General features: G+C 41.9%; 1 protein-coding gene across 19 annotated transcripts in view; it reads right to left on the bottom strand.

Annotated features, from left to right (window-relative positions):
* ADGRL3 (adhesion G protein-coupled receptor L3) overlaps window positions 1-25,631 on the bottom strand; it is a 268,359-nt gene that overhangs the window by 187,269 nt on the left and 55,459 nt on the right. For all 19 annotated transcript variants that reach the window (XM_086463866.1, XM_086463867.1, XM_086463875.1 and 16 more), the window contains one exon: window positions 25,319-25,428. In XM_086463866.1, coding sequence (XP_086319992.1) covers window positions 25,319-25,428 — 110 coding nt within the window. The remainder of the gene's footprint in view (window positions 1-25,318; window positions 25,429-25,631) is intronic.

The raw sequence follows: 25,631 nt of genomic DNA, 5'->3' as shown, positions 1-25,631 counted from the left end.
AATGCATACTTCTATAAAAATTTAAACAACTTTCAGTACATTACTATGTTCTTACTAAGCTAACGCACAAAACAGAAGAAACAAGAAGGAAGTTCCCATGATGGCTCTACTTGGGTTGACTGAGATGGAAGGCCTAATCTTTAGCTCTAAAGATGTTAGCCTAAATTAGCAGAAGACCAACTCATTTTTAAAAAAGGGCTCTGATTGAAAGAGAACAGGTACTTGGCAGTTTCAGAAAGATGATGGCCAGTATCTTGGTGCAACACCAATGTCCTTAATAATAGCAGAGTGTGTGTGTGTGTGACCGAAGACACAGAGAAAGGATGGAAGTGTACATATTACTTTGGCTGAGAGACTGCCCTTCTCTGAAAGCTAAAGGAGAGGGAGCCAGAGGCTCTTGGCAACTAGTGCTGCCTGTTCTGGTGTCACACTTAAATGGGGAAAGGAAAAAAAGGGAGAAGGATGGGACAGCTCCGACACCGCATGCTCGCAGGCAGCTGACATGGTGGTGAGAGAGGAGGAGGAAGCAGAGAAGGGCCATCCTGCCTTTTGGTGTGCACTGAGGCTTTGATGACCCTGAGACAGGCTCCCAGCAAAGGAGCCCATTGTTCGACTGCAGTGTCCAGGCTGGTCTGGCTCATGAACTAGGATGCTTTTCATGATTCATTATTTCAACCAGCAGAACATGTGACCTTGAAACAGACCATTGGATAGAAATATAAAATGAGCACAGAAATGCCACTTCGCATGGCATTTCAGGGCGAAGCAGAAGAAAGAAAAAACATCCCAATCCCTGCAAAAATCCCCAAATCCCTCTTGCATGAAGGCATATGCAGAATAGCCCATACTTTCTTGACCTCTCTTTACGTGACCACATCCATCTCTTCCATCCAGCATTTCTGCTGCTCTCACTCCCAGAGCTGTAAAGACAGCATTCCTCATGACAGCTGCAAAATCTATAGGTAAAGACAGATCTGATTGATTTAGAGGAATCTCTGCTGCTGAGCCGAGCTGCTAAAGCAGCTCATAACCCCAGCAGATGCCTCTGGTTTTAAGCCATGGGGAAACTTCTGCACAAGGCTACAGCATTGTTCTTGTGGTGGCCCACAAGCAAGAAATGCTAGCTGGAAGCAGCCCACTTTGCTGGCCTCCAGATCTTTTAGTGGACCTCCCTGACAGACACACCTTCGACTGATGGCTTCTGGACTCTCTGCTCAATGCAAAGAGTAGGTACTACACAGCTATTCCCCGAAAACCGCACCTGAGCAAGTAATATCTCCATTCTACAGGTAAGGAAGCCAACACAAATGCCAGCACTCTGAAACGCTGACAGAACAAGGATCAGTGACCTGGCACAGCTGGCCAGGCATTTAATTGTCCATTAGTTTACAGCAATTCTGAGTTCACAAACTCTCTAGGAATAGTACCAATGCAGTTTTCAGAATGGCAAAAGGGAAAAAACCCCAGGGATTTTACAGTTTGCTCCAAGTCATGCAACGAAGTCAGAGAAAAACTGGACTAGGTGCTCATGGCACAATCTGTAGTGAATTTAGCAAAATGAAACCATTTTTGACATATACAAAGACGTGCATGAACTCAAGAACAGAAGAAATATGTTCAATGAAAAACTGAGATGACAAGTCTAGTATGTCAGAGCTCTTCAAAAATCTGGATATCCCACAATAAACCTCTATTTGCTAAAAGTGTCTCATTCCTTCCTGAAGCATGAGAGGAGCCAGGAGAAAGTATCCACAGTATAAACAGCAAGACTACATTAAAATATCCTCTTATTCTCTCTATATGTTTTTCAGGGGGGAGTGGGGGCTGTAGGAGGACTATGCCTAAACTTAAAAAAAAAAAAAAAACCCAAAAACCACCACCTAAATAGGTATTTTAAAATTATCTGTAATTTCCATCCAAAACCACATACCACTCTGGATCGGAATTGTAATTTTAAGTTTTTCTCAGAAAACTTATTTCACTGCTTACAATTTGGGTCATCTCTGACTGCATCACAACCAAATATTGAGCGAAAATACAAGCCAAAAAGAACAAGGCTCATCTTCTTAAAGAAAGAGATGAAATAATCACTTCACGACTCACATTCACAGGAAAAAAAAATACTAATTTTAAAACTATATACATATTCTTAACTTGTCACGCCGACTTTCTTAAGCAAAGGCCTACAGCAATAAAAAACATTTTGTATATACTTGCTCAAAGTTTAGAAAAATAACACAAACACTAGATGAAATGTAAAAAATCCCTAAAACATTGGCTTTTGCCATGAAGAAAGCTGCCTTTTTCATGGGCGTATCTTGTTTTGTTCCTCTTAATCCTATTTTAAACACAAGGCTCCCATTTGTTGCAAAATTGCTTCTCTGAAGGCTCCTGTTATGCATGCTGGGATCTTAAACTTAAAGCAAAATTGTGGATCAACAAGCCAACAACAGCATTTCCATTATGGATGTGACAGCCATGACAGCAAAGATAGAAGGCAAGGAGATATCATGTTCTTTTTGATGGTACTTATCCTATAGCAATGTCCCAGGATCAAAGCAGAAATAGGAATGGTCCCCTGATAATCACAGAATCTAAAGTGAGAAAAGAGTGCTCTCCCAATAGCTTGCAAGCTAAGCAAACAAAATAGTCAGGGTTAATTAAAGATTAAGTAACATTCCCATCTGGGAACAGTGGCAGGAAAATATTACCTACTTCGCCCAAGGAAGCCATGGCAGAGCTGGGAAATGGTGCCAAATCTAGCTTACAGCACTTTAACCATAGTCCAAAATCAAATATGAAAACCTGCAAGCATAAGAAGCAAACACGGATGCTTTCCTCCAGGGATGACGACTGCAAATGCAGCTGTTGGCATCCTCCCAGTATGGTATGTGCAGCCTGGCAAGGACACCTTGCCCAGGTCTTTTTAAGGGTGGTTCAGGAATCACAGCATGCCTTTAGAGAGACGCCAAGCAGGTATAAGAGATATTTTTTCTGTTCCTCTAATCCCATGGGTTAAATTTTGTGAACTCCCGTGGACCACATTTGCTTAGGAGAGAGGACGCAGTGGTTGGATTTGGACATTAATGTCTTTTCAGTGAACTGAGAGCTATTTTCTCTCAGTCTTCCTACCTGCTTGGATGCCTGTCATCTGTTCTCAGCAGAATCTGGTTGAGAGCGGGGAATGTCTGGTCATGGGGAGATCTGCTCTAAGGAACTGAAAGGTTTGTTACCTTACAGAATCATTTTCAGGTGCTGGCCTGTGAACCGTGGAAAAACTTCCTAGCGACAGCCTCCCCACAGATCCGACTATGTCTGGATTCGTTGAGCAGCAGGAGGGAGAAAAGTCTGTAAGAAATGCTTCTCTGTTTTCCTCAGCTCATGAAAAGCCTGTTTCCCTTTCTCTGAGAGCTGGGCCTGGCCTCAACCATTACAAGGTTAAACTCCCAGAACAGGCTGCACTTTGGAAAGCCACCAGGAGACTAAAGCTGGGGCACAACACAGCTGCTCTGCTTTTACACAAGTTAGCTCCCAAGAGGAAAGGCCATGGTCTGTGCTCTGGACAAAGCACCAACTGCCTTCTGGATGCACTTCAACCCACCATGATGCTGGCAAAGGCTCAGAAGCAGCTCCCTCCAGCACCCCGTTGTCAGGGCAGCTGTCTTTGCATGAACCTGCTGGCGGTGTCCATCCTAGGAGTAGGGATGGCCGAGGAGGTGACAGCCATCATCTCCAGCAACCAAAGTTGCTGAGATGCCACCAGTGTGGTGAGCACTGGTCACGCACTGTGAATAAGGCCCGAGGCAGCTGGGGATGAGAACAGGGATGCTGCTTGATGGGCACCAAACCCAGGGAGACAACATGGGGTTGGAGCCACAGCCCTTTTGGCAAATAGTCCAAGGGTGCCACCACCCTTCCTGTCTCTCAACCACAAAGCACCAAGGCATACGGCACTCTCACTGATGCTCCTTCTCCCCCGTTCCTGATGTCTGCACAGCAGAAGGCTCTTAGGTTGCAAGGTGAAGTCAAAATGGAAGTGGCCTTTCATGTACTCACATGCCGTAGAGCTACTCTAGACTGATGGATGACAATTTGGTCATGGGGAAGGATATATGCTTAATAACCACCACCAGAGCTGCACCAGTTTGCAGTGGCTCTGGATAAAGGCCTTACTATTTTCTTTCCTAGCAATGCCAGAGGTGGCCAAGATCCCACCAAGATCCCACCTTCAAAAAACACAGACCAGAACCATAAGACAGTGGAAAACATGACAGAAAAAGCTAGAGTTTAGGATTACTGTGACACCACACACAGGTGGCATTCACACCAGGGGACAGCAAAATGAGATGTTTAGGGGCTTCAGGAAAATAAATGCCAAGATAGACAGGTACCAGAGGGTGCAGCCAGTTAGGCTCTCTGTTATGTTCTTAGCTCTGCCTGGCCACAACCGCAAGGGTAGCCTAACGCAGTGACATGTGTGACATGCACACAATGGTTTGGGAGTCACAAGAACTTTGACTCTGAATTTCTCTACTACTTCCTACAGCAGGAATCTGCCTAATTAGATTATACAAGAAGTCATCTAGTGCATGCATGCTGGGAAGACCAAGATGAAAGGAAACACCAACCCTCCCCGAGAGGAAATATGAGACACAGTTCCTTCCAGGAAAGGGTTAAGCAGCTCTGAAAAGCATATCTTTCTACCTCTGCTCACAGGGAGGATAAATGGAGAGCACTTGGTGTGCAGAGAGGACTTCAGCTCTGAACAGTGCAGTCCTTGGGGAGGAGCCCTAGGAGTGGCTCAGCACGCTATTTTTTGTTGCTTTCTTTGTTAATAAATCTAAAGGGGACTTCAGGCTTTGCGTGCAACATGGACTTTATTTATAGAGCAGGTCAGGGAAGGCTCCTGCTTACAAAGTCGATAGTGGAAAATGGCACTGCTGTACACAATATCATCACGCCAGGGACCTGAGTGTGCAGAATGCTGAGCTTGTTGACTGTAATCAGAATTTCTGCTTTGTCTTCCAACCTTTAGCCACATAATGACTGTGTTTCACAAGAGGAAAACAAATGGAAAACAGCGGCCAACAGGTTAGGGCGTAACTGGGTTTCCTTCTGGACCACCAGGATTCATCCAAGTCACACCCAGTCAACACAGCGTTTTCAATCATGACCTTCTCTGGCAATTACAGCTTCGCTTCCCTGTTAAAATGTTTTATCCAGCAATGATTTCACAGCTCTATGAAGCATTCTGATTAGATTTTCAACGCTGTTACACATGAGGTCTCTTGTACAGAACAGTTTCCACACAGAGAATGTGAGAATCGCCATTCAGCAGTTTTCAGTGCACATTTTGAAGGAAAACATAGAGACAAAAATCTTATTTTATAAAAAAGTAATTTTAAACTGCTTGATAATTCTTTAAAAACAAGGATTTTTTTTTTTTTTTTCACAACTGAGTATGTAAGCAAACACGTGTATAAATGAAGCTTTGTTAAGAGTAAAAATTTAACACTTAGCACCACGCACATTCAGGAACCATAAGCCAAAATTAAAATCATTTATAGCACCATCACAGGCTACTGTCCTGCATTTTTAGGGCAAACAAAGGAGGAGCAGAGAGGGGTTTCAACTTGTTCAAGATTAATTCCACATATTAGAGTTGGAGATCAGAAAGATGGGTGGGATATACAACAGTCTGTAAAAAACCTTCACTTCATGTCAGACGAAGTCTTGGACTGGACATTTTATGGGGAAGAGGAGAGGAAAGAGACACATTATTACCAAACTAATTTAAATAGCAAGAATGTTGACTACATCTATTAGTTTTTCTAAAAGTAATATCCAGCAGACAGAGGAATGGAAAGAGAGATCTGATATCTATGCAATAGAAACGCAGTCTGTAGCACCAAGGTCACACTGTAAGGCCAAAACTCTGTTTCCTTCCACATGACAGAAATCCAACACAAGGAAGTCAGGGCATTAGCAAGAGCAAAACAGGAATGATGAAAACCCCTGCATATCTTTTCCTCCCTACACTTCACATTACAACGCTCCCAACTGAAGTATAAAACATCTAGATGCAACTGGCCCAAACGATCTCCATAATCATGGAGAGCTTGCCTTCCCCTAGGATGCTATCTGGAAAGCCATGGCACCCCACAAAGCAGGATCATCAGTATCGATGAGTTCAATGTTTTCCTGGGAATGCAAAAGGAAGTTAAAGAAATTATGGGACACAGACAAACGGCAATCAGATCCTATTTGGTTACTCTATTTCTGTGTCTTTCAGATGACATAATTCCAGTTCTTTAAAAGCAATTTACTGTGAGAAGTTTGGAACAGCTTACATCTTCCACACTTACCATCAAAGATGCATGGGCCTGCAATCGATAGGCTTTTTATTATTTTATTTGGATAACTTGCTTAAAGACAATGAAATCCTAACATGAGTATATTTGGTAAAATCACACCCCAAGTAAATAGACACAGGATTTGTAAATGTTGCTCCATTAGCAGTGAAACATCAAGGATTAGCTCTTCTGGATAAAAAGAGAAAGTGTGTCCAAAAGTTCTAAATAACGGTGCCTTCACACTAAATGGAGGAAGTTGTTTTTTTTTATCAATTATTTCACTTGCAATGTTCACCTGTCAAGCTGTTTTTCTCACTCTTTGTTTACAATTACGTAGTGGCCTGAGCAGCCAGGAATAGCACAGGCAGTATGCAATGTCCACTGCAAAGCACCTTCAGCAGGATAACCATCAACAAGGCTGCGTTAATCATCTCTTGCAAACTAAACCTTACTCACACAATCAGGTTTTTAAAAATACTTAACTACTTCTGTGTGCCTAGCTGAAGACATTCGGAGCTTTTAGTTCAATTGCATGCTTCAGGTACACACACCAGAGTATTTGTATTTCCAGCAATTCCTTGGTATCAAATTTGTTTAAGTCCAGGTCAATTAGGTTTGGAGTCTGGCAGACCATGAAGTAGGAAAAGCTCTTCCACTAGCTACTGGACTACTAAGGAAGCTTCTCCTCTGCAAAACCATGCTGAACCAGGCATCTACCTGAGAAACTAAACTTTTGTTTGGATTTAAGCGAAAAGGATGTCTTGAAGGTTGAAGCAGCAGTGCCAAAATTCTATTTTCCGCTCCGTCCCCATTTCAAGGCAGGCAAAAGCCTACCCAAATGGCCCAACAGTAGCACTGACCAGCCCAAAATTCAGGCCCACTTATTGCACTTTTTCCCAACTAGAAAGACAAGTGAGTAAAGCCAGAGTTTTCTTTGCATGTTGTCCACAGCATCACCCAGTTTGCCACTCTTTTTTGCAGAGCTGCTGCATATCACCACAGAAATGTCTCCACTGCAGTACTGGGTGAAGAGAGACACTGGGATGCTGCTACATTTTAATTAACATGTGAAAGAATTTCTGTTTTTTTCAAATAAAATGTCTTTTAGAGCAAGAGATATTTGCATAGTCATTTCTTTAAATGGAATTAACAAGCCATGTACATAATAAAACCTAAAATGAAAGAAAAAAAAAAAAAAAAACCTGTAACAATAATTTTCTCTTAGGTACCTCCAATTCAACATTTTCTGTAGCACATTGTTCTTTGGAGCTTTAATGCCTATGCTTTTATAGACCAAAAACAATCATTGCTATTTCGCTTGAAAGAAAACCTGCAGGCTATGAAAAGAAGCCTCTATTTGACTTATTTTGTTTTATGGAAACTATGTCCCCAAATTCTTTATGTAGTAAATTGAATTTTCAAAGCAATGTTTATCGTATGTGCAATTGTTTCCAGAAATTAATTTTTAAAGCAGTGACACTGGACAGACCACTCAGCTAAAGAGCTTGCCTGATGTTTTTAAAACTCATAGTTGCAGTAAAAATGTCGGTCTGAAGAGGAAGTAACAATTTTGGCTTCTAGTGCTAATTTCATAGGTTTCAAAATTATATTAGGACATTCATTATGGCCAGCGCTAATCAGGAGTCATATAGCTGTAGGTCAGAGCAATTATGTGCATTTAGAAGCAAGTCCATCATTTCTGCGTATGATTTTTCTTTGTAGGTTAAGAATAGTTTTATGGTGAATATATACTATTAATCTCGAATAAAAGCATGACTCTCCTTATTTTTAGATCCATTACACATACACAATTCATTCCGGGAACTTCCGAAACTCAGCACAGTGGGCTGTATTTAGAAACATAAGTTGTTCTCAGTTTGATGCTTTCTTACTGATCATTAACTACCACACAGCTGGCAATGAAATCAACCCCCCAATTGTCTTTTAAACGCAATAAACACATAACTGGATCATATTATTGCTGTGAATCATCTTTAGCCACTTTTACATCATGTAATTTAATATCCATTTGTAGAAAAGCTGACACTACCACTCTATTCTTGTTCAATATTGGAAAATTTAATTGGCTACATATTTGACTTCAGGCAAACAGTGATATAAACCAGACAAACTCTCGCCTCTTGACCCTACTGACTGACCAAAGTAAAATACAGTGTTGGTACCACAAAAGCCATGTGAGCATTAAGTCGGGATACTTCCGCATTCCTGGGAAGGGACAGATTTTCGGACTCTCTGCTGGTGTGATGAAAAAAACTTACCAAAAGAAAAAAAATAATCCAAGTTGACCAATTAATAGCAAATCCAATGCTCTACAAACCAATATCCTCCCAGAGCCTTGTCTTTCAGGAGAGATTCTGCTCCCAAAAGGCAAGGTCAACTGCAAAGAAGAGCATTTGGATTTAAGAGATTGAAGCTTATAAAGCCACAGTCATAGCTGTGCAGGTACATTTATGATAGAGTAGGCAGTAATGCAAGAAATGAAGTGGAAAAAGAATAGAAGGGGAGAGAAAAGGTGAATTTTCAACAAAACCTCCCTGAATTCAGGCAGATGGAGAGGAACACGATAAATAATCTCTCTGCAGATAGTTCACATCTCTACGCTGTTTAATGGTATTCATATACCTAATTTCCATGGACTCTGATATCATGAGAAAGACAGCAAAGCTCGGGTACTTGGGGCTCCTTCCCACACATCCTACTTTGCAATGAGTCTGTCAACCTGCTCAGATTTATGCAGCCCCCAAACTGCATAGCAAAGATAACTGACTTCACATTAAACACAGTACCTCAGTGTTGGACCAAAAGCATCACAGGGAGGATGATCACAAGTGGGAGAGAAGAAGAAGGAAGATGCATCTCTTGTGTATCTTCAAGCAGCAAGACTTGGGTAGCAGGAGGTCCACCTCTTGCAGAGGTGGTCATCAGTATCTAAGTCTGCCTCTTCTTGCCCTTAGTTCTAGGGAAAATAAATCCTTTAGGCCTTGCATGACTCTTACTACACTCCATAGAGGATCAGGCATAACCTGCAGAGCATCAAATCCCACCACAAAAAAACAGGCTTTTACACTGGAAACTTTCTACACCCAGACAGTACCAATGACACGATACAAGGAGTTTGTCCTACCGTTAGCAAACCGCACTGTAGAATTCCTCTAATTTAGTCTGATAAAAGTGAAATAAAATGGATTTTTTCCCATTAAATATCAAAAGTACCACTTAAGAAACTTCTTAGTTAACTTTAGAGCTTTGTTTTGATTTATTTATTTTCTTCCTGAATAGTGCTGTGTAAATGCTGCACTGTTAAGGGAAAGAAGTTCAAACTTTACGTAAGGGCTTTTTGGCCAGTGTCTCTTGGCATGCTTCCTTGGGTTTTAGATTACTTTGTATGGTGAAGCATTACAGAATAAGATAACACTGTGTTATCTAGGCACTAAGGAAGGGCTTTGCGCTAAAGAAATTGAGCCAAAATTTCTTTTCAAGGAGAGCAGAGAGTGCATTTGAATAAGCACTAAATTCAGCAGGGGAATAACTAATATGATTGGTTTTAAAGACACAGAAATGAATATTTTGCTGTATTATGAATGTTAAGTGTCAATTTTAAAAGGCCAGAGGAAGAACATACACACTCTCTACTCCCAGTTTCAGCCAAGACGCTGTAGAAATTTTATAAATCAGAAAGTAAGCAAATGATTGTGATTTTATTTCTGAATGAATACTACCACAAAATACCTTTGGCTCATTTGTTCTGGCAATATGTGCCTTAATGATATATTTTGCATCATAGCCAGCAAATGTTTTTGCAGAATATTTTGTAAAAGCGATGAAGATTTTTAATGGCCTGTTCTCCACCAAATTAAGCACCAATCCTGCAGATGCTTTCACAGTTTATTTGTTTCCAGATAAGACATGTGCATAAACTTTTATGTCTGTAGTAAAAATAGGCACACGGTCAGAGAATGTAGTCTCCAAGATAGTTGGTCCAGTTTCTGAGGACTGCTGGGCTGAAGTCATTTGGATGCAAATGAATAACATCATTGCTGTCATCTGTATTGCTCTTTAAGAGACTGGCTTTTATTCCACAATAACCCTTCACCTGCTGTATTTAGAGCACTTGTTTTATTTTTAGAAGAAAGCAACGAGACAGATGTAGATTGAAAGGAAAACTGGCTTACTGAGGGAATATACAGTATCTTCTGCAAAGCCAGGCCCCTGACAAAGTATTTATCAACATCATCATGATACCCCTTGATCTTAGGTTACCAATCAGACCCTTGCAGTAGTGTTGTACAAACTGCCTGAAACTTCAGGTAAGAAGTTTTGCAGAACTTTCGCGTCCTAAGACCCCTCGGGAAAGTCTGATCGATACTCATGATGCAAATATGAATTGCACCCAGACAGGTGCAGCTCTCACCAAGTTGAGAAAGAGCAGTATCCTCTTACACCGGAATTGATGTCTGCTCACAGTTTTCCATCATGCAGTATTTCATGGTCTTCATTTTCAGGTTATTAAAATAGGATGTTATCCAACAAGTGGAGGGGAAGAAGGGGTCAGGGAGTTGGTTCCCATCTCAGAAGTGGCAGCTAAAGCTGCTGAGCAACATGTGTTTCTCATTTGAAATGCATCACTCATTCTTAAAAACAGTAATACATACCATCTGTTGCAGCCATTCATAATTGATAAGAATTGGTCTGAGTTTGACTGTGAAAACCTATTTCAACATGAGTATCGACATGCAGATGAAGAAGTGTTGCCAAGCAATTCGTTGGAGTTTTCCTTGCCACACATTACAGCCAACAGTGGCCAACTGTCTCTGGGCACACACATGGTGCTCTGGAAGCCCCATTTATCTAGTTATTGGAAAGCATCAGCATCTTCCCGTGGCAAAAATAGTTTAATAATTTGGTACTTTTTCCCTCAAACACTTAATAAACAAATTGCTAGATGTTTGTGCAACTGTGCAGATCAGTTGACTGTGTCAACAGAGCTATTAAAATGCAAGGATACACAAGGCATATTTTAGACTAGACTAGACTATGTACTGCAGGCATTCCCTACACATGGACCCCGCCATGAGAAACCTGTGGCAGTACTTGGATACCACCATATTTTCCCTGCTACATTTTAATAGCTAATGCCTCTGTATTTTCAGCTCCATACTTAGTATTGACTATCAGTCTTTTCTTTTTCAGGAACTGCTAACACGAGTATAAATACCCAAAACAGCAACAGGATACAAATGCAATTATACTTGAAGCAGTACAAATTTCAGCCTGCGATAAGAAAAAGACCACCAGTAGCGATATAGTGTAATTTTATATCAAAGAGAAGCACTGGCCACTCCTTTCTGTGCTCCCAAGTGAGGCTAGAATATCCAAGTAATTTATCTTAAAATTTCAATGTTTTGTGCCAAGTTTTAACAATAAAAAATATTTCCAACATCACCTATGCGTTGCTTCCTGATTTTTCTTCTCCCTAGGGTCAAATTTTCAAACCCAAGTCTGCATTTGCTATATGGACTTTACATTTCCCCCATCCTTTCAGTTTTGCTGCAGAAACATGGAACCGGTTTTTAAGGTCACATTCAGAATAGCACTTAAATGCATGATTTGTTACTTTAAATAGTAACATAGGTGGAATAACTCTAGAGTGTTTCATATACAGATATTAAAGCAAATTTCCAGGGGAGCTCAACTTTCTTTAGGGCATCTAAATATAATGGTCTCATTTTCAAAATCCCACAGAGCGCAATGACTCCTTTTCTGTTTAGCAGAACCATTATTTTGCAAATCTGAACATCTGAGGTTTTGGAAGCTTTTAGGTGCATGAGTGTGCATCTGTGTGGTCCTGCAAGCCTTGCCAGAGTTTAAATTGAAAAATGTGTGATTATTAATTTTTAAAGCAAAAATGACAAAGGCCTGACACTGCCTCTCCTAGGATAAAAAAGAAAGGACTCAGCTGGATTACACAGTGATGCCGCAGCCTTTGCTGAACTAGCATGTACACTACAGCAAAGTTCAAGACAATAGTTTCACTCATAGACACCATTCAACACACACAAGTGAGAAAAAAACCATAGCATTAATCGGGTGCAGCCGAATAATACCTTCATAGAAGCAGAGAGAGAAACCAGGTAGACGTCATCTGCAAGGTAAATTAAAATTTTATATCCCTGAGGATTATCAGCGAAAATTGAGATCTGGAAGGGAATTTGCTTTTGAAATTGGAAGGGATAAATACCCAACGTAAATCCTTTTATGTGGGCCTGTAGAGCGGAACAGAGAAATTAAAGATAAATGAGATTAAGGCATTTTTTAAAACTACGCTAGACATATTTAAGTTACCCATGGAGGGGAAAAAGACCTTAGAGGAGGAGATTACTTTAGACCCTCAGCAATACATTCATTTGGGAAATCAACTGGAATAAATCTTTTCTAACCTGAATTGCTTGTTGCCACCCCCATGCCCTGCCAAAGCCAGACACACCCCAAAAAACCCTTAAGAACTTTTCTGCATAGCCTGGCAATCAGCCTGGGTAAATGACATGCCATGTAATTTTTTTTGTTGAGGTTTGGGATCGGAAACCTGTAGGCATAAGTTGATTTTTTTTTTTTTTTTTTTTTTCCAAAAAGGAGGCCCTGAGGAGGGCCCCTTTGCCTTAGCCTCCCACAAATCCTCCTCCCATTTAATTCCTTTTGGAAACAGAGACAGAAGCTAACCAAAATCAAATGCTATGCAGTCTGTGTTTCTGTCTCCTTTGCCAGAGTTTGAAGTACGTACAACTATTGTGGTTTCATGCAGGTCTATATTGTTATTAAAAGTTGACTGGAAACGTTGTTAGCAAGGAAAGTGGAGGAAATGAGTAAAAAGGTAATACATTCAGATGCATTTGGCTCTCTTCCTGGGAGCCCTTTTAATATAAAGAAACTCAACAAAGTTGTATTTTTAGATCTGGAAAGATGCATTTTCGTATTTTACACACTAAAGGGATTTGCCTTAATACACTCAAATTTCCCCCTCCCTCCTCCTCCTTCATGTGCTAGAAGAAATGAACTCCAACCCTCAACTTAACCATTGGATACACATACTCTGTTCTCCCCATCGGCCCAAATAAAAACCAATAAATGTATTTCATTTCTTTTGTGGATTTATAATAGCACCTGGCAAGGATGGTCTTAATCTCCTCACACTGTTTGCAGCAATGAAGGGAACCTTTGCAGAACTTCTTGCGAGAGAAATGAAAGGATAACGGGAATAAAATCTGGAAATATAAATATTATCTCCATGAAGATCTGTTATAAAATGTATGAAATCTATACCAATGTCTCCAGCGGCATAATAGCACAATTTAGGCAATAGGTTATTAAAGATGGAAAGAAATAGATTACTCTTAATGACAACAGAATTGTTCAGAGACAATTAGGAAGTATGGGGTTGTGTTTAGACAGCAAATTGGTGGCAAGTACCTAGTAGTAGACCTGTCAGAAAGATGAAAAATATGGCTTGGTACAAACGACTTAAAGCCAGTGGTTTCTTCCCATCAGTACTCCAGACAAGCATGTTTCCAGAGGTCAGATTGCTATGTTTTGTCAACATCTTTGTTAAGCAAACACAAATCTATTTCAGATATTAGAAAGAGGTTCTGCTATTTGGCTATGGAACCATCAGCCACCGAGGTCGGGGGGATTGTAGCTTATTAATACATTGAGGAATTCACCAGAATTTCATTCTTCTTTCTGCTCAGCGTTGGTTACAATTTCCTTTTTAGCTGAGACAATATCAGTTATTTACTATCCTAGAAATAGGTGTGACAAAGATGAATTTCTCCAAAAAAACTAATGACTTCAGACAGCCTCAGGTTACCAGGAACCTGACCCAAAGTTTGCTGACACTGAAAGAAAGTTTCCCTGTGATTTAATGACCTTTGATTCAGACTTAGAAGCCCAAGGCATTCAGGTAACAGATTGAAAGATTTTAAGCAACTTCTAGTTTAAATGGCTAAATCCAAACCAACAATATACACTTTCTCACTAAAAATTCAGCTGCTGTGCGACAGGATTGGAAAGGAATAAATGGCACACAGAAGTCACATAAGGAATTAAGTTACTCTCTTATATTCATAATCTTCATAAAATGAGATAAGTTACACTACTCATCACAGTTTTCCACCTTCAGCTTCCATAATAAACCAATTATAGAGGCCCTAGGGAGAACGGACAGGGCTCTACATCAAGAAAAACATCAAATGTGAGAAACACATAACATTGCTATGGTAAAGTCTTTTGATTTATTTAAAGTCTGGTTCTCCACACTGCAAACTTTGTGAGCGTGAGGTGATGGTGGGGATAGAGATGTGAATTTTGCCTTTCTTGCTCTACCACAGAAACCTTTTTATATTCTCTAAAGAAAGAAAGCAAGCTTCTCCCAGCGTACTTGCTTGGAAAAAAAAAAAAAAAAAAAAAAAAAAGAACATTGAACTACTGTCATGCTTTCCATGCTCCTCCACTTTCCCTTTAGACTGCGAATTCTACTCTTGAAAACTTGTCACCAGTACTCATTTAACTTTCCAACTGCTTAAGTATTAATTGGAAGGGAAAAAAACAGTCTCCTCCTTAATTACATCTATCACCAGAATACCCAGACTTTCACATTGCCATTCCTGCTCCTTCTCTCACCTACATTTAATGTGTCCAAAAGTTGCTCACTGTCTTCCAAACGAAAGGAAAAGAAAGTTCTGAATTTGCCTCAAAAAAAAAAAGTAAATACACCTTTCTCACCCTAAGACTTGGCCTTCAGACTGCAGAGGTTTAATTTGTACCTTGTGTAGCCCAACACGCCATGCCACTGAGATACCTGTCAGCAGAGCACACTGCTGGCTGCTGTGCTCGTAGTTCATCATGTAATGGGTTAGTTCAGCCTTCAGTTAAAAAAAGCCATTTTGTAATGTTGCAAAAAAGTGTTTTTCTTTGCAGTGAAAAATGAAAAGTCTGGAGGTAATGAAATTCTTATAATAGGATGATGAAAAAGGAGTGTAGGGCATCCTTTTGTTTACTTGAGAGCAAATTAAAGTCTCATCTGCCACCTCCTGCAACACTGATTTTCACTGTGCTTAAGTGCAAGATCTTCATCAACTATGAAGCTTGTAGATTTCCAGCTTAAATGTCAGCCCTCATTTTAAGGCTTACCTCACTGCCATGATTAATTAGTGCAATTTTAAAATACGATGGGCAGAGAAGTGACTCTCAAACATTCTTATGACTGAAGTTACACTTACTCACTGTGATGACTCTTCCATAACAATCTGTTCAGCTACCACGTTGTTATTCTAAGTGATATTAATACATGTCCATCAAATTATGTCCTTACTGACCTTGACAGCAAATGTGCAATAAAACACCCCATGATCAGCTGACAAGTTCATAGGTGGCCAGGCTATAACAGACTCCAACTCTTCTCCCCTGCAGCATTTCAGATCTAATACAATTAAGCAGAAGCACCATGGTGACTTTTCTGATAAAGATGGCATGTGCGACTCAAAGATACATGGGAGCAGAACGTCTTGTGCGTGGATATATAATCTTCAGAACCAACGCACAGTGTAAAGACTGAATGCATCCATGAATAAAGGCACTGCAATATTTTAAGCCTGGGACTGCAGAAAGGTGAGCTAGTTCAGGAGGTGATCAGATAAACACTCAGAAGAGAGAAACACAGAGAAACAGAGAAAAGAAAAGATCACTTTTCACACAAGGGATCATACTGGCACAAGTAGGAGACATGAAGAAGTGTCCTGCAAGCTAGAGGAAAGAACCAAGATGACGGGAGTCAGTAGGAGCGGCTTTTCACAGGAGCATGCTGGAAATTATAGATGGAGCAGGTAGTAGTGGCCTTCATACTATGGAGATAGCCTAACATTTATCTAACTTCTCCTCACAAGAAAATCCATAGTGCTCCTGCTGACAGCAGACCTTTAAACCAGTATGCATTACAGGCACGTGCACTTGAAATCACCTTGTTCCTTTAATCTAAACCAAACTCATCTCAGATTCAAAAATGAATCACATTGTCATATATCATCGTCTCTCACAAAAATGTCCTTTTACCTTCATCTCAGGCTACTTTCAAGTTTTCAAACACCTTTATGTCCCCTAGCTCTTAGCATGTATTTTTCCTCCCCTTCTCGAAAATTACGCATACACCTATGCAGATAGCTCAGCCTCCAGGTTCACAAAGCCCCATAATATTAGGTTATTTTAATTGAGGGTCCTTTCCAACTGGCTGTCGTATAGGTGCACTCTCCCCACATACACATGGTGAAAGGAGACTGATAAGGGAAGTAAGAAGTCCTTCGTTTCTGCCACTATGGATATGAAGTCAACAAGCAAAGCTGTGAATTTCAGTGAATACAAAAAAGGGGTTTTTTTGGCCACATTGCCCAGGAAATTGTACATCTTGGAAGAAATGCAATTTGTCAGCAGGATACAAAGTAAAGAATCTTTGTTCAAGAATAATAATAATAACGGGTAGTTAGTTCTGGTGTTTGGGGTTTGTTTTTTGTTTTTTTTTAATTACTGTTCCTAGCCCATGCACACAAATCATTTATTTAACTAAATAAAACAAGGGACACCTGGCTTCAGGGAGGAATTCATTCATTACTGACCAAAGCACCAACAGACAGGTTTAACCCCTTGAGAATGCTTGTCATTTTCACTGGTGGGCCCCAGGGGACCAAGTTCTCTTGGGAAAAGAAAAAAAAAAAAAAAACAACCAAAAGCCCAGAGTGAAAGAAAACTGAAGAAGCCACAAGTCCATCTGTGTAACAAAACACAGCACTGCTCTCAGTGGGCAAACGCTGCTTCTCAACTGATAGGGAAGGGGGCAAGAAAGCACACACAGGGAAAGCCTGAAGGCCACATAATGGTCTTATAGCACTCCAAAAACAATTAAGAACAATATTCTTGGGAAAAGTGGTCTCATTAAATTGTTTTCAGATTGCAGTTTTCTCCGAGCTTGTCCCCTCTCTTTCTCTTTCCACCAGCAATTTTGGAGCAATGAAAATACCAGTTTGCTTTCTAGTACTTGTATTCTCTTAAAAATATCATTATTCAATTATCTGTCTATTCACTGGCCCTAAGGTCCAGTGGAGCATATATTGTGAGCCTTCATTTAACATTTTTAAATGCACTTCAGTCCACTTGTGATACAATAAAACTTTATTGAATTCTGTTCCCACATCACACTTACCATCCCTCACTTTTATTGATATGTGAGCCATCTACTCTTCTATCAGAAATAAAAGGAGTATTTCTAGCAAAGAAATGACCTTTTCTTCCATCAATACAGCAATTGGGAAATGTGATTTCAGGTTCCATGTTTAAAAAGAAAAAAGTCTTAAGAAAAGAAAAGATGAACTATGCTCAAGCATTGTTTTCCTTCTCTTGTTAGCATTAAAAAAAGCAGAAAATCTCTGTAAGCACCAAAGATATTTGATGCCTTCATAACATTTATTAGCCCTTTTACCCAGAAGAATGGAAAGGAAGGACGATTCATCCTTCCACAAACATTTTCCCCTTTCAGGAAACAGCTGTTTGAATAGATCTCCCTGGGTGCGAGGCAAGTTATCATCGCAGTGAGATATGCCATGCCTGAGGCACCCATCTTGCTCCCTCCACTGCTGCCATCCTTTCCATCTTCCAACTTCAACTTAACAGATGTCTGCTGAAAATGCAATACAACAGAGAGGAAACAGTTCAGGAGGTTCCTGGAGCATGTGAAAGAGAACTTCCTGACACAGCTGGTAAGGGAGTCTACTTGGGAGGTGCCTCTGTTTACAAACAGAGGACTGGTGGGAAATATGATGGTCAGAGGACATCTTGGACTTAGTGACCATGAAATGACAGAGTTCTCTATTCTTGGTCAAGTTAGGAGGAGAGTCAGCCAAATCACAACCATGGACTTCCAGAGGGCTGACTTTGGGTTGTTAAGGACACTGGTTGAGAGACTCCTTTGGGAGACAGTCCTGAAGGGCAAGGGGGTCCAGGAAGGCTGGGCATTCTTCAAGGAGGAAGTCCTAAAGGCGCAGGAGCAGCCTGTCCCTGTGTGCCAAAAGATGAACCAGTGAGGAAGACGACCAGCCTGGTTGAATATGAAGCTATTGCTAGAACTTAGGCAAAACAGGAGAGTTTACCACTCTTGGAAGAAAGGGCAGGTAATTCAAGAAGAATATAGGGAGCTTGTTAGGTCATGCAGAGGAAAAAATAGAGAGGCAAAAGACCAGATAGAACTCAGGCTGGCCACTGTTGTGAAAGACAACAAAAAAATGTTTCTACAAACACATCAACAACAAAAAGAGAGCCGAGGAGAATCTCCACCCTCTATTGGATGCGGAGGGCAACATTGTCACCAAGGATAAAAGAAAGGCTGAGGTACTTAATGCTGTCTTTGCCTCAGTCTTTAACAGTCAGACAAGCAATCCACAAGGTATTCAGCCCCCTGAGACAGAAGCCAGGGACCAAGAACAGAATAAACCCCCTGTAATTCAGGAGGAAGCAGTTAAAGACCTGCTTTGCTACCTGGACATCCACAAGTCTATGGGGCAGTACGGGATCCACCTGAGAGTACTGAGGGAGCTGGCAGAGGAGCTGGCCAAACCACTCTCCATCATTTATCAGAAGTCGTGATTAACAGGGGAGGTCCCAGATGACTGGAGACTTGCCAATGTGTCACCCATCTACAAGAAGGGCTGGAAGGAGGATCTGAGGAGCTACAGGCCTGTCAGTCTGACCTCAGTGCCGGGGAAGGTTATGGAACGGTTCATCTTGAGTGTGCTCACATGGCAGGTGCACGACAACCAAGGGATTGGGCCCAGCCAGCATGGGTTCATGAAAGGCAGGCCCTGCTTAACCAACCTGATCTCCTTCTATGACCAGGTGACCCGCATAGTCAACAAAAGGAAGGCTGTGGATATCATCTACCTGGACTTTAATGAAGCTTCTGACACAGTCTCTCACAGCATTCTCCTAAGAAAGCTGGCAGCTCATGGCCTAGACAGGCGTATTATAAACTGGGTTAAAAACTGTCTGGACAGCCAAGCACAGAGAGTCGTGGTGAATGGAGTTCAATCCAGCTGGTGGCTGGTCACAAGCGGTGTCCCCCAAGGCTCAGTATTGGGACCGGTCTTGTTTAACATCTTTATTGATGATCTGGATGAGGGGATCGAGTGCTCCCTCAGTAAGTTTGCAGTTGACACTAAACTGGGTGGGAGTGTTCATCTGCTCAAGGGTAGGAAGGCTCTGCAGAGGGATCTGGACAGGCTGGATTGATGGGCTGAGGCCAGTGCTATGAGGTTCAACAAGGCCAAATGCATTTTTGTCACAATAACCCCATGCAGTGCTACGGGCTGGGGGATGAGTGGCTGGAAAGCTGCCCAATGGAAAAGGACCTGGGGGTGCTGGTCGACAGCCTGCTGAACATGAGCCAGCAGTGTGCCCAGGTGGCCAAGAAGGCCAACAGCATCCTGGCCTGTACCAGCAATAGTGTGGCCAGCAGGAGCAAGGAAGTGATCGTGCCCCTGTACTCAGCCCTGGTGAGGCTGCACCTCAAATCCTGTGTGCAGTTTTGGGCCCCTCACTGCAAGAAAGACATTGAGGTGCTGGAGCATGTCCAAAGAAGGGCAACGAAGTTGGTGAAGGGTCTGGAGAACAGATCTTATGAGGAGCGGCTGAGGGAACTGGCGTTGTTCAGTCAGGAGAAGAGGAGGCTGAGGGGAGACCTTATCACTCTCTACAACTACCTGAAAGGAGGTTGTAGTGAGGTGGGTGTCAGTCTCTTCTCCCAAGTAACAACTGATAGGACATGAGGAAATGGCCTCAAGTTGCGCCAGGGGAGGTTTAGATTGGACATTAGGAATAATTTCTTCACTGGAAGGGTTGTCAAGCATTGGAACAGGCTGCCCAGGGAAGTGGTGGAGTCACCATCCCTGGAGGTGTTCAAAAAACGTGTTGATGTGGCACTTATAGACATGGTTTATTTGGCATGGTGGTATTAGGTCAACGGTTGGACTTGATGATCTTAGAGGTCTATTCCAACCTAATGATTCTATGATTCTATGATCAATGCAGCAATGGGCTTGCCCTCCTTGAGCGCCCACCTTTTTTCCACTTTGTCCTGCCCTATACCTTAAATTCTTCAAGTCTATATTAAAAACCAGACTGTTTCTGAAGGACAACAATGCACAAGTTATTCTGTGAACTCCAAAACCTAGAACCCAAGGCAAGTGAAAGCTCAGGAAAAACTGAAGATAAATTTGACCCAGCTAGCTAAATCCTCTTTCCAACACCACGCTGGATCCTCAAGAGCCTGAACAATTGTCTCTAGGTGGAAATGAATAGAAAAATGACTCCAAAATACCTTTACGGTTTCAACTCGCACCTTTTTCGAAACCAAAATAAAGTCTAAATGCAGACAATTCCCAAATTTCAGTCAAAGGCAATGGGACATAGTTGCTCACATGTTGGAAAAACGTCCCCCTGTTCTGACTTGGGGTGTCACCTATCAAGGGCAGTGCTGCTGCCATGGCCTCTGGAGCATGTGCGCTTGGGAGAGTGAAGGGAAGGAGGCTTCTCAGCCCTGAGTGGCCTGTTCTTTCCCTTCATCCTTCTCAGAAATACATGCAGGACTACTAAAACACAGATGGTTTGAGTTGTAAAGTGTTATGTGCATACAAAGGCTATACTTTATCCTGCATAGGAAAAAACAACACATTGGTTCGGATTTATCAGATTATCAATAGAAAATCTGGCTGCTTACAACGACAACTAGCTCAGCAGCTCTCCCACCACCACTGGTCTTGCAAAATTGGACTCTCTTGCTTGTCACCAGTCTCGTGTACAGCAGTGGATAAATTGCTCATCTGCTTTCTGTGCCGGCTCATGAGTGAAATGGGAAGTCCCTTAGCACATTACAAAGGTGAAATAAGAAAAATTACACTCCTAGATGTACTGGCACCATGACAACAGGACTATACAAGCACCAGAAGAAGATACTGAAGTGTTTCTGCAATGAGAGTGTTGACCTAGCTTCACAAAACCCCTTCACCACTGCTGTTCCCACTACCCATTTAACACTGCTCCATAAAGGGAGAAGGGGAGAAAGAAGGGATGCACTGGGAAACAACAACAGAGTACTGCATCAAAGAGATCCTTGCAAAGTGAGGTTTCTCATACTTACATACAGTGTAACACAGCCTAAAATGCTGTTTCAGACATCTCTCTGCAATGTGCCATGTGTCCACAGCTCTGGCAGAGGCACACTGCAGGTCTGCAGTAGTACATATTTAACAGAAAACCACGTAAAAGCTCTCCTGGTCAGTAATGATTAAAACAAAATTCAATTTAAGAAAACTGAAGTAGTAATGTGGTATTTCGGAAGAAAAGGGGCAGTAGTTGCAAGCAAGTGTCACATGACAAGGCTTGCTTTGAGAAAGACAAAATCAGTTTGGTGACTTTTTCTGATACCAGAAAAACAGGACAACTGATACCACTGAAACCTGTCAAATTAGGCCTGGTATCTTTTCACCTGCCGAAATCACCTGCTTTTCACTTCTTTCCATTGTCAAAGGGCACCAAAAAAAGTCTAGAGGTTCTTGGAATGATTGTCCATTTTTGTAGATGGCATCTGTCATCACATAAACTGACTGTAGGATCAGGAAAATGAGGAGAGGGCCACCTGTGTAATCATCTGTTGTCTTCCACACATGTCAAGAGTAACTGCAGCCTCATAAAAGTCTCCTTGACAGGGGTATCTCTAGTGAACACACAGGAATGCAGCATGGAGGGTAATATAAAGGGCATTTTAAAATATATGAGCTACTGAAGTTAGAAGAAGTTTGTTTTCCCCCCTCCTGAGAGGAAAGGGGGATGTTTTCCTCTTGAAAACTATACAAGTTGTTGGTGGAGGATTTAAAAAAAAAAAAAAAAAACAAAACAAAACAAAAACATGCAAGAGGATCAGGCTACCCAATGGAGTCTTAAATCTTGTGAAATTTTTCTCCGAGGGAGCATATACACTAGCACTATATTGAGCATAAGTGCCTAAGGTCAGTCCTAACAACATCTGTTAAAGATGACTCCTAAATGCTGCTCTCTTGAGACGCACACACGCTCCCCTGCACTGCTGAGCCAGCACTTGGGTAAACTGTCTCTCTCTGTCCATGAGGAATAATCTGAATCCATAAGGAGTTACCCATCCAACCAGATGAAGCAAGCTGGAATTGCACACAAGTACAAGCATCTGCTGAAATATTAATTTCTTTGTTATGCAACTGCTGTGTTTCTTTAGGAGATGGCCATATGGCAGACACCACTGTTCACCAAGGGCTCCGTGCATGAAGCCACTGACGAAATGCCAGCAGTGCAGGAGGGGTTTTCCCCAGTGGTGAGCAGCACCAGGGAGCCTGTAGAGCCCACTCCCCTCCTCCAGCAAGGCAGTTGGGTGTGGGTAGCAATGTCAAGAAAGCTGGACCTGAAAGGACTTGGGCAACAGCCTGAATTTGGCTGAAGGAGCTGAAGCACATGGGCTCAGTGATAAGATCCTGTGGGGACCACCCGCAAATGGTGGAGGCATCACCAAGGGCATTGAGGGGGAAACAGATTTCATCCACCAGGCGTAGAGCTTTGGTCTAATTGTACTCTTGCTGACCTCCTTGTCCAGAGCTGACACTTTCCTCATTGCTTGAATGGCTTTCACTCATGGGGCACTACTGGGGCCCAGGCAAGGAACATCTGCAAAGTTGAGCTGACCATTTGCAGAGGGAAGAAACTGAGGCAGTAACAAAGCCAGGCAGAGACTGAGGTAGGAGAAGAATAAAAGAAGCCCCAGGTTTCCCACTCCACGTCTGCAGATAAAGTGACTCAGTTTGCCTGAACACAACCAACTTCCCTGGTACTAGACTGAATAACGACGCATGAAGATTTGACCCAAAATTACCTAGACAAAGCAGAAAGAGCAGCCCAGGAGATGGGATCCCACTTTAAAACATTCTCGCCCCTTGTTTCCCCACCCGTAATTCTGCTTGCAGAGGCACTATATTTGATTCATAAACAAATGGAGGAAACAGCCATCGAAGCTACTAACTTGATAGCAAAGGCAGCGTGGCTTCTTGTTGTTTTCCTCCCCACATTCAGATGATTAAAACATACTCAATCCCTACTGTACATTTGGTACTGAGCAACCTCTCACAAGAGTTATTTTACATCTTGTACACAGGGCTGATGAACACCTCAGGGCATAATATTCACATATTACCTTTTTCAGAAGGCATCACTATTCCTCTTTGTTTTATATGCAACAAAGGCTACAGAGGGGTACTAGGTAATGACTATTGCTTTACCAGCCCAGTCTCAGGAGGGAATGGCATACCTCATGAAAATCACAAATCACAAGGAAATACAACCTGCTATGATAAGTAGAAACTGATCTCCCCCTGCCCTCCCCACGTACAGTGTCGTTTATAAAATGAAAGACCTCATTTAGAGTGGAATAACTGCAAACTGGTAATTTGGTATGAGCTCGCTAGGGCAGACCCTAAGCCCCTGATGTCACTCTTTCCATGGGTTTAATAGCTTACCCCATTAAAAAAAAAAAAAAAATTCCATCACCGTATTTAAAAGCTTCACAGTTTGGTTCAGAAAAAATCAAACACGGACATTCTGAGCCCCCGCCAGCAAAGGAAGAGTGCCTCCGCAGAGAGGGTCCCCTTTGCTCAGAGAGCTGGTCTTAGCTGTGTCCCTCACCTTGAAGTTTCACACCAAGCAAAACCCCGCACAGCCTTTCCACGTTGAGGTGGCAGGTAGGCAGACACCTCCTGCACATAGGATGGGGACCACCTGAGGGGCTGTAGATTCTCACTTCCCCTGTGGCCAGCGTGCCTGCCATTTCTCAGCCACGTTTGCTCTCCTGCAGCCTGTGCTCGAGGCAATGAAGAAGATGCTCTTAGTCCTTGAGCCAAACCCTGAGTTTCAGCAAACTGGCCTCCTGTTGTTCTCTCAATACAACTCTGTGGCTTGAAAGTGTCCATTTCTGTTCCTGCTTTACTATTTTGAGAGGTGTTCTATGAGCTTTGGCCTACTCAAACTGAAAACCTAGAAATAGTGTTGTTATTCACCGCTCAGCCCTTTATGACTGCTTACAAAAAATGCACTCCTAGTATTACTATTGTTATTTTTTTTTCCAGGTATGCCATTTTTGACAGTAGGACCATAACTTCATCTAACAAATTCAGTTTCTACAAAAAGCAAATTTTGAGGTACGCTTAACTTTTTGCAACTCTGACATTTCCCGTTTGGTGCATATTGCTGTAATGCCAGATGACTGTCTTTCTACTCTCAAAAATTCAGGCTAAATGGCTTGCCTGTAATTTGCCTTCATAACTTTGGAAGATTATAAATTAGTATTTTCTACGATCAAACATTAAATTTCCCAAAACATGAGCCTTCTGCTTCCTTGGCAATACAATACTGTATTTAAGGCACTTACCAAATGTCACTAATTACATGGACATAGGTCAGTCAAAGTGCACTGCTATATGATTACAAGCATAAAACTCTGGAAAAAGAAGCTATAAGCTAGCAATAGTGCTTCATTCTTCTACTCTGCTTTCACTAATGGGGGCTTCCCAAGTGTTTTCCAAAATGTGATATGTCACTGCTACACCCTACAACAAGGAAAACATGGGTCACTACTAGGATATTTTTAACCTCAGCACAAACCTTGAACAGAGGACATTTTTTTCATATCTTAACAGCTCAGTCTCATATGACACACGTGGTTTGTCACTGAGCGTTTACTTGCCCTCAGGCAACAAGAGACAAGCTCAAGGCTGGCTCCGTCTCCACAATAGAACAGATCTCTCTTAAAAACATAAATGCAAATATATCAAGATACATACTGTAAGGGACACATTCGTACTGCACTTCCAGGTACTTGTATGTTCCAGGGCAAGGGTCTGGAAACACATCAGGGCCAGCGACAACTGCACATTGGGTCCGATTACTGCATCTGAAAAGCATTAAAAAAGAGAGTCAGAAAACAGTCCAGAGAGAAGGACAGGTCAAGAGGTTCAGCAGTCCCTCCAGTGTCAACAGGAGCAAAGATGCAGAAGCCAGGACTTCAGCATCAGCTGGGGAAGCTCGCAAAGGCTAATGGCAAACACCAATATCTTCATCAGCTTATTGCCAAAAGAGAAGAGGCATGGTGGTGCA

This window comes from Leptosomus discolor, chromosome 4, assembly GCF_034619465.1.
Source record: "Leptosomus discolor isolate bLepDis1 chromosome 4, bLepDis1.hap2, whole genome shotgun sequence".
Taxonomy (NCBI): Eukaryota; Metazoa; Chordata; class Aves; order Leptosomiformes; family Leptosomidae; genus Leptosomus; species Leptosomus discolor.
This window is presented reverse-complemented; position numbering and strand designations above follow the sequence as displayed.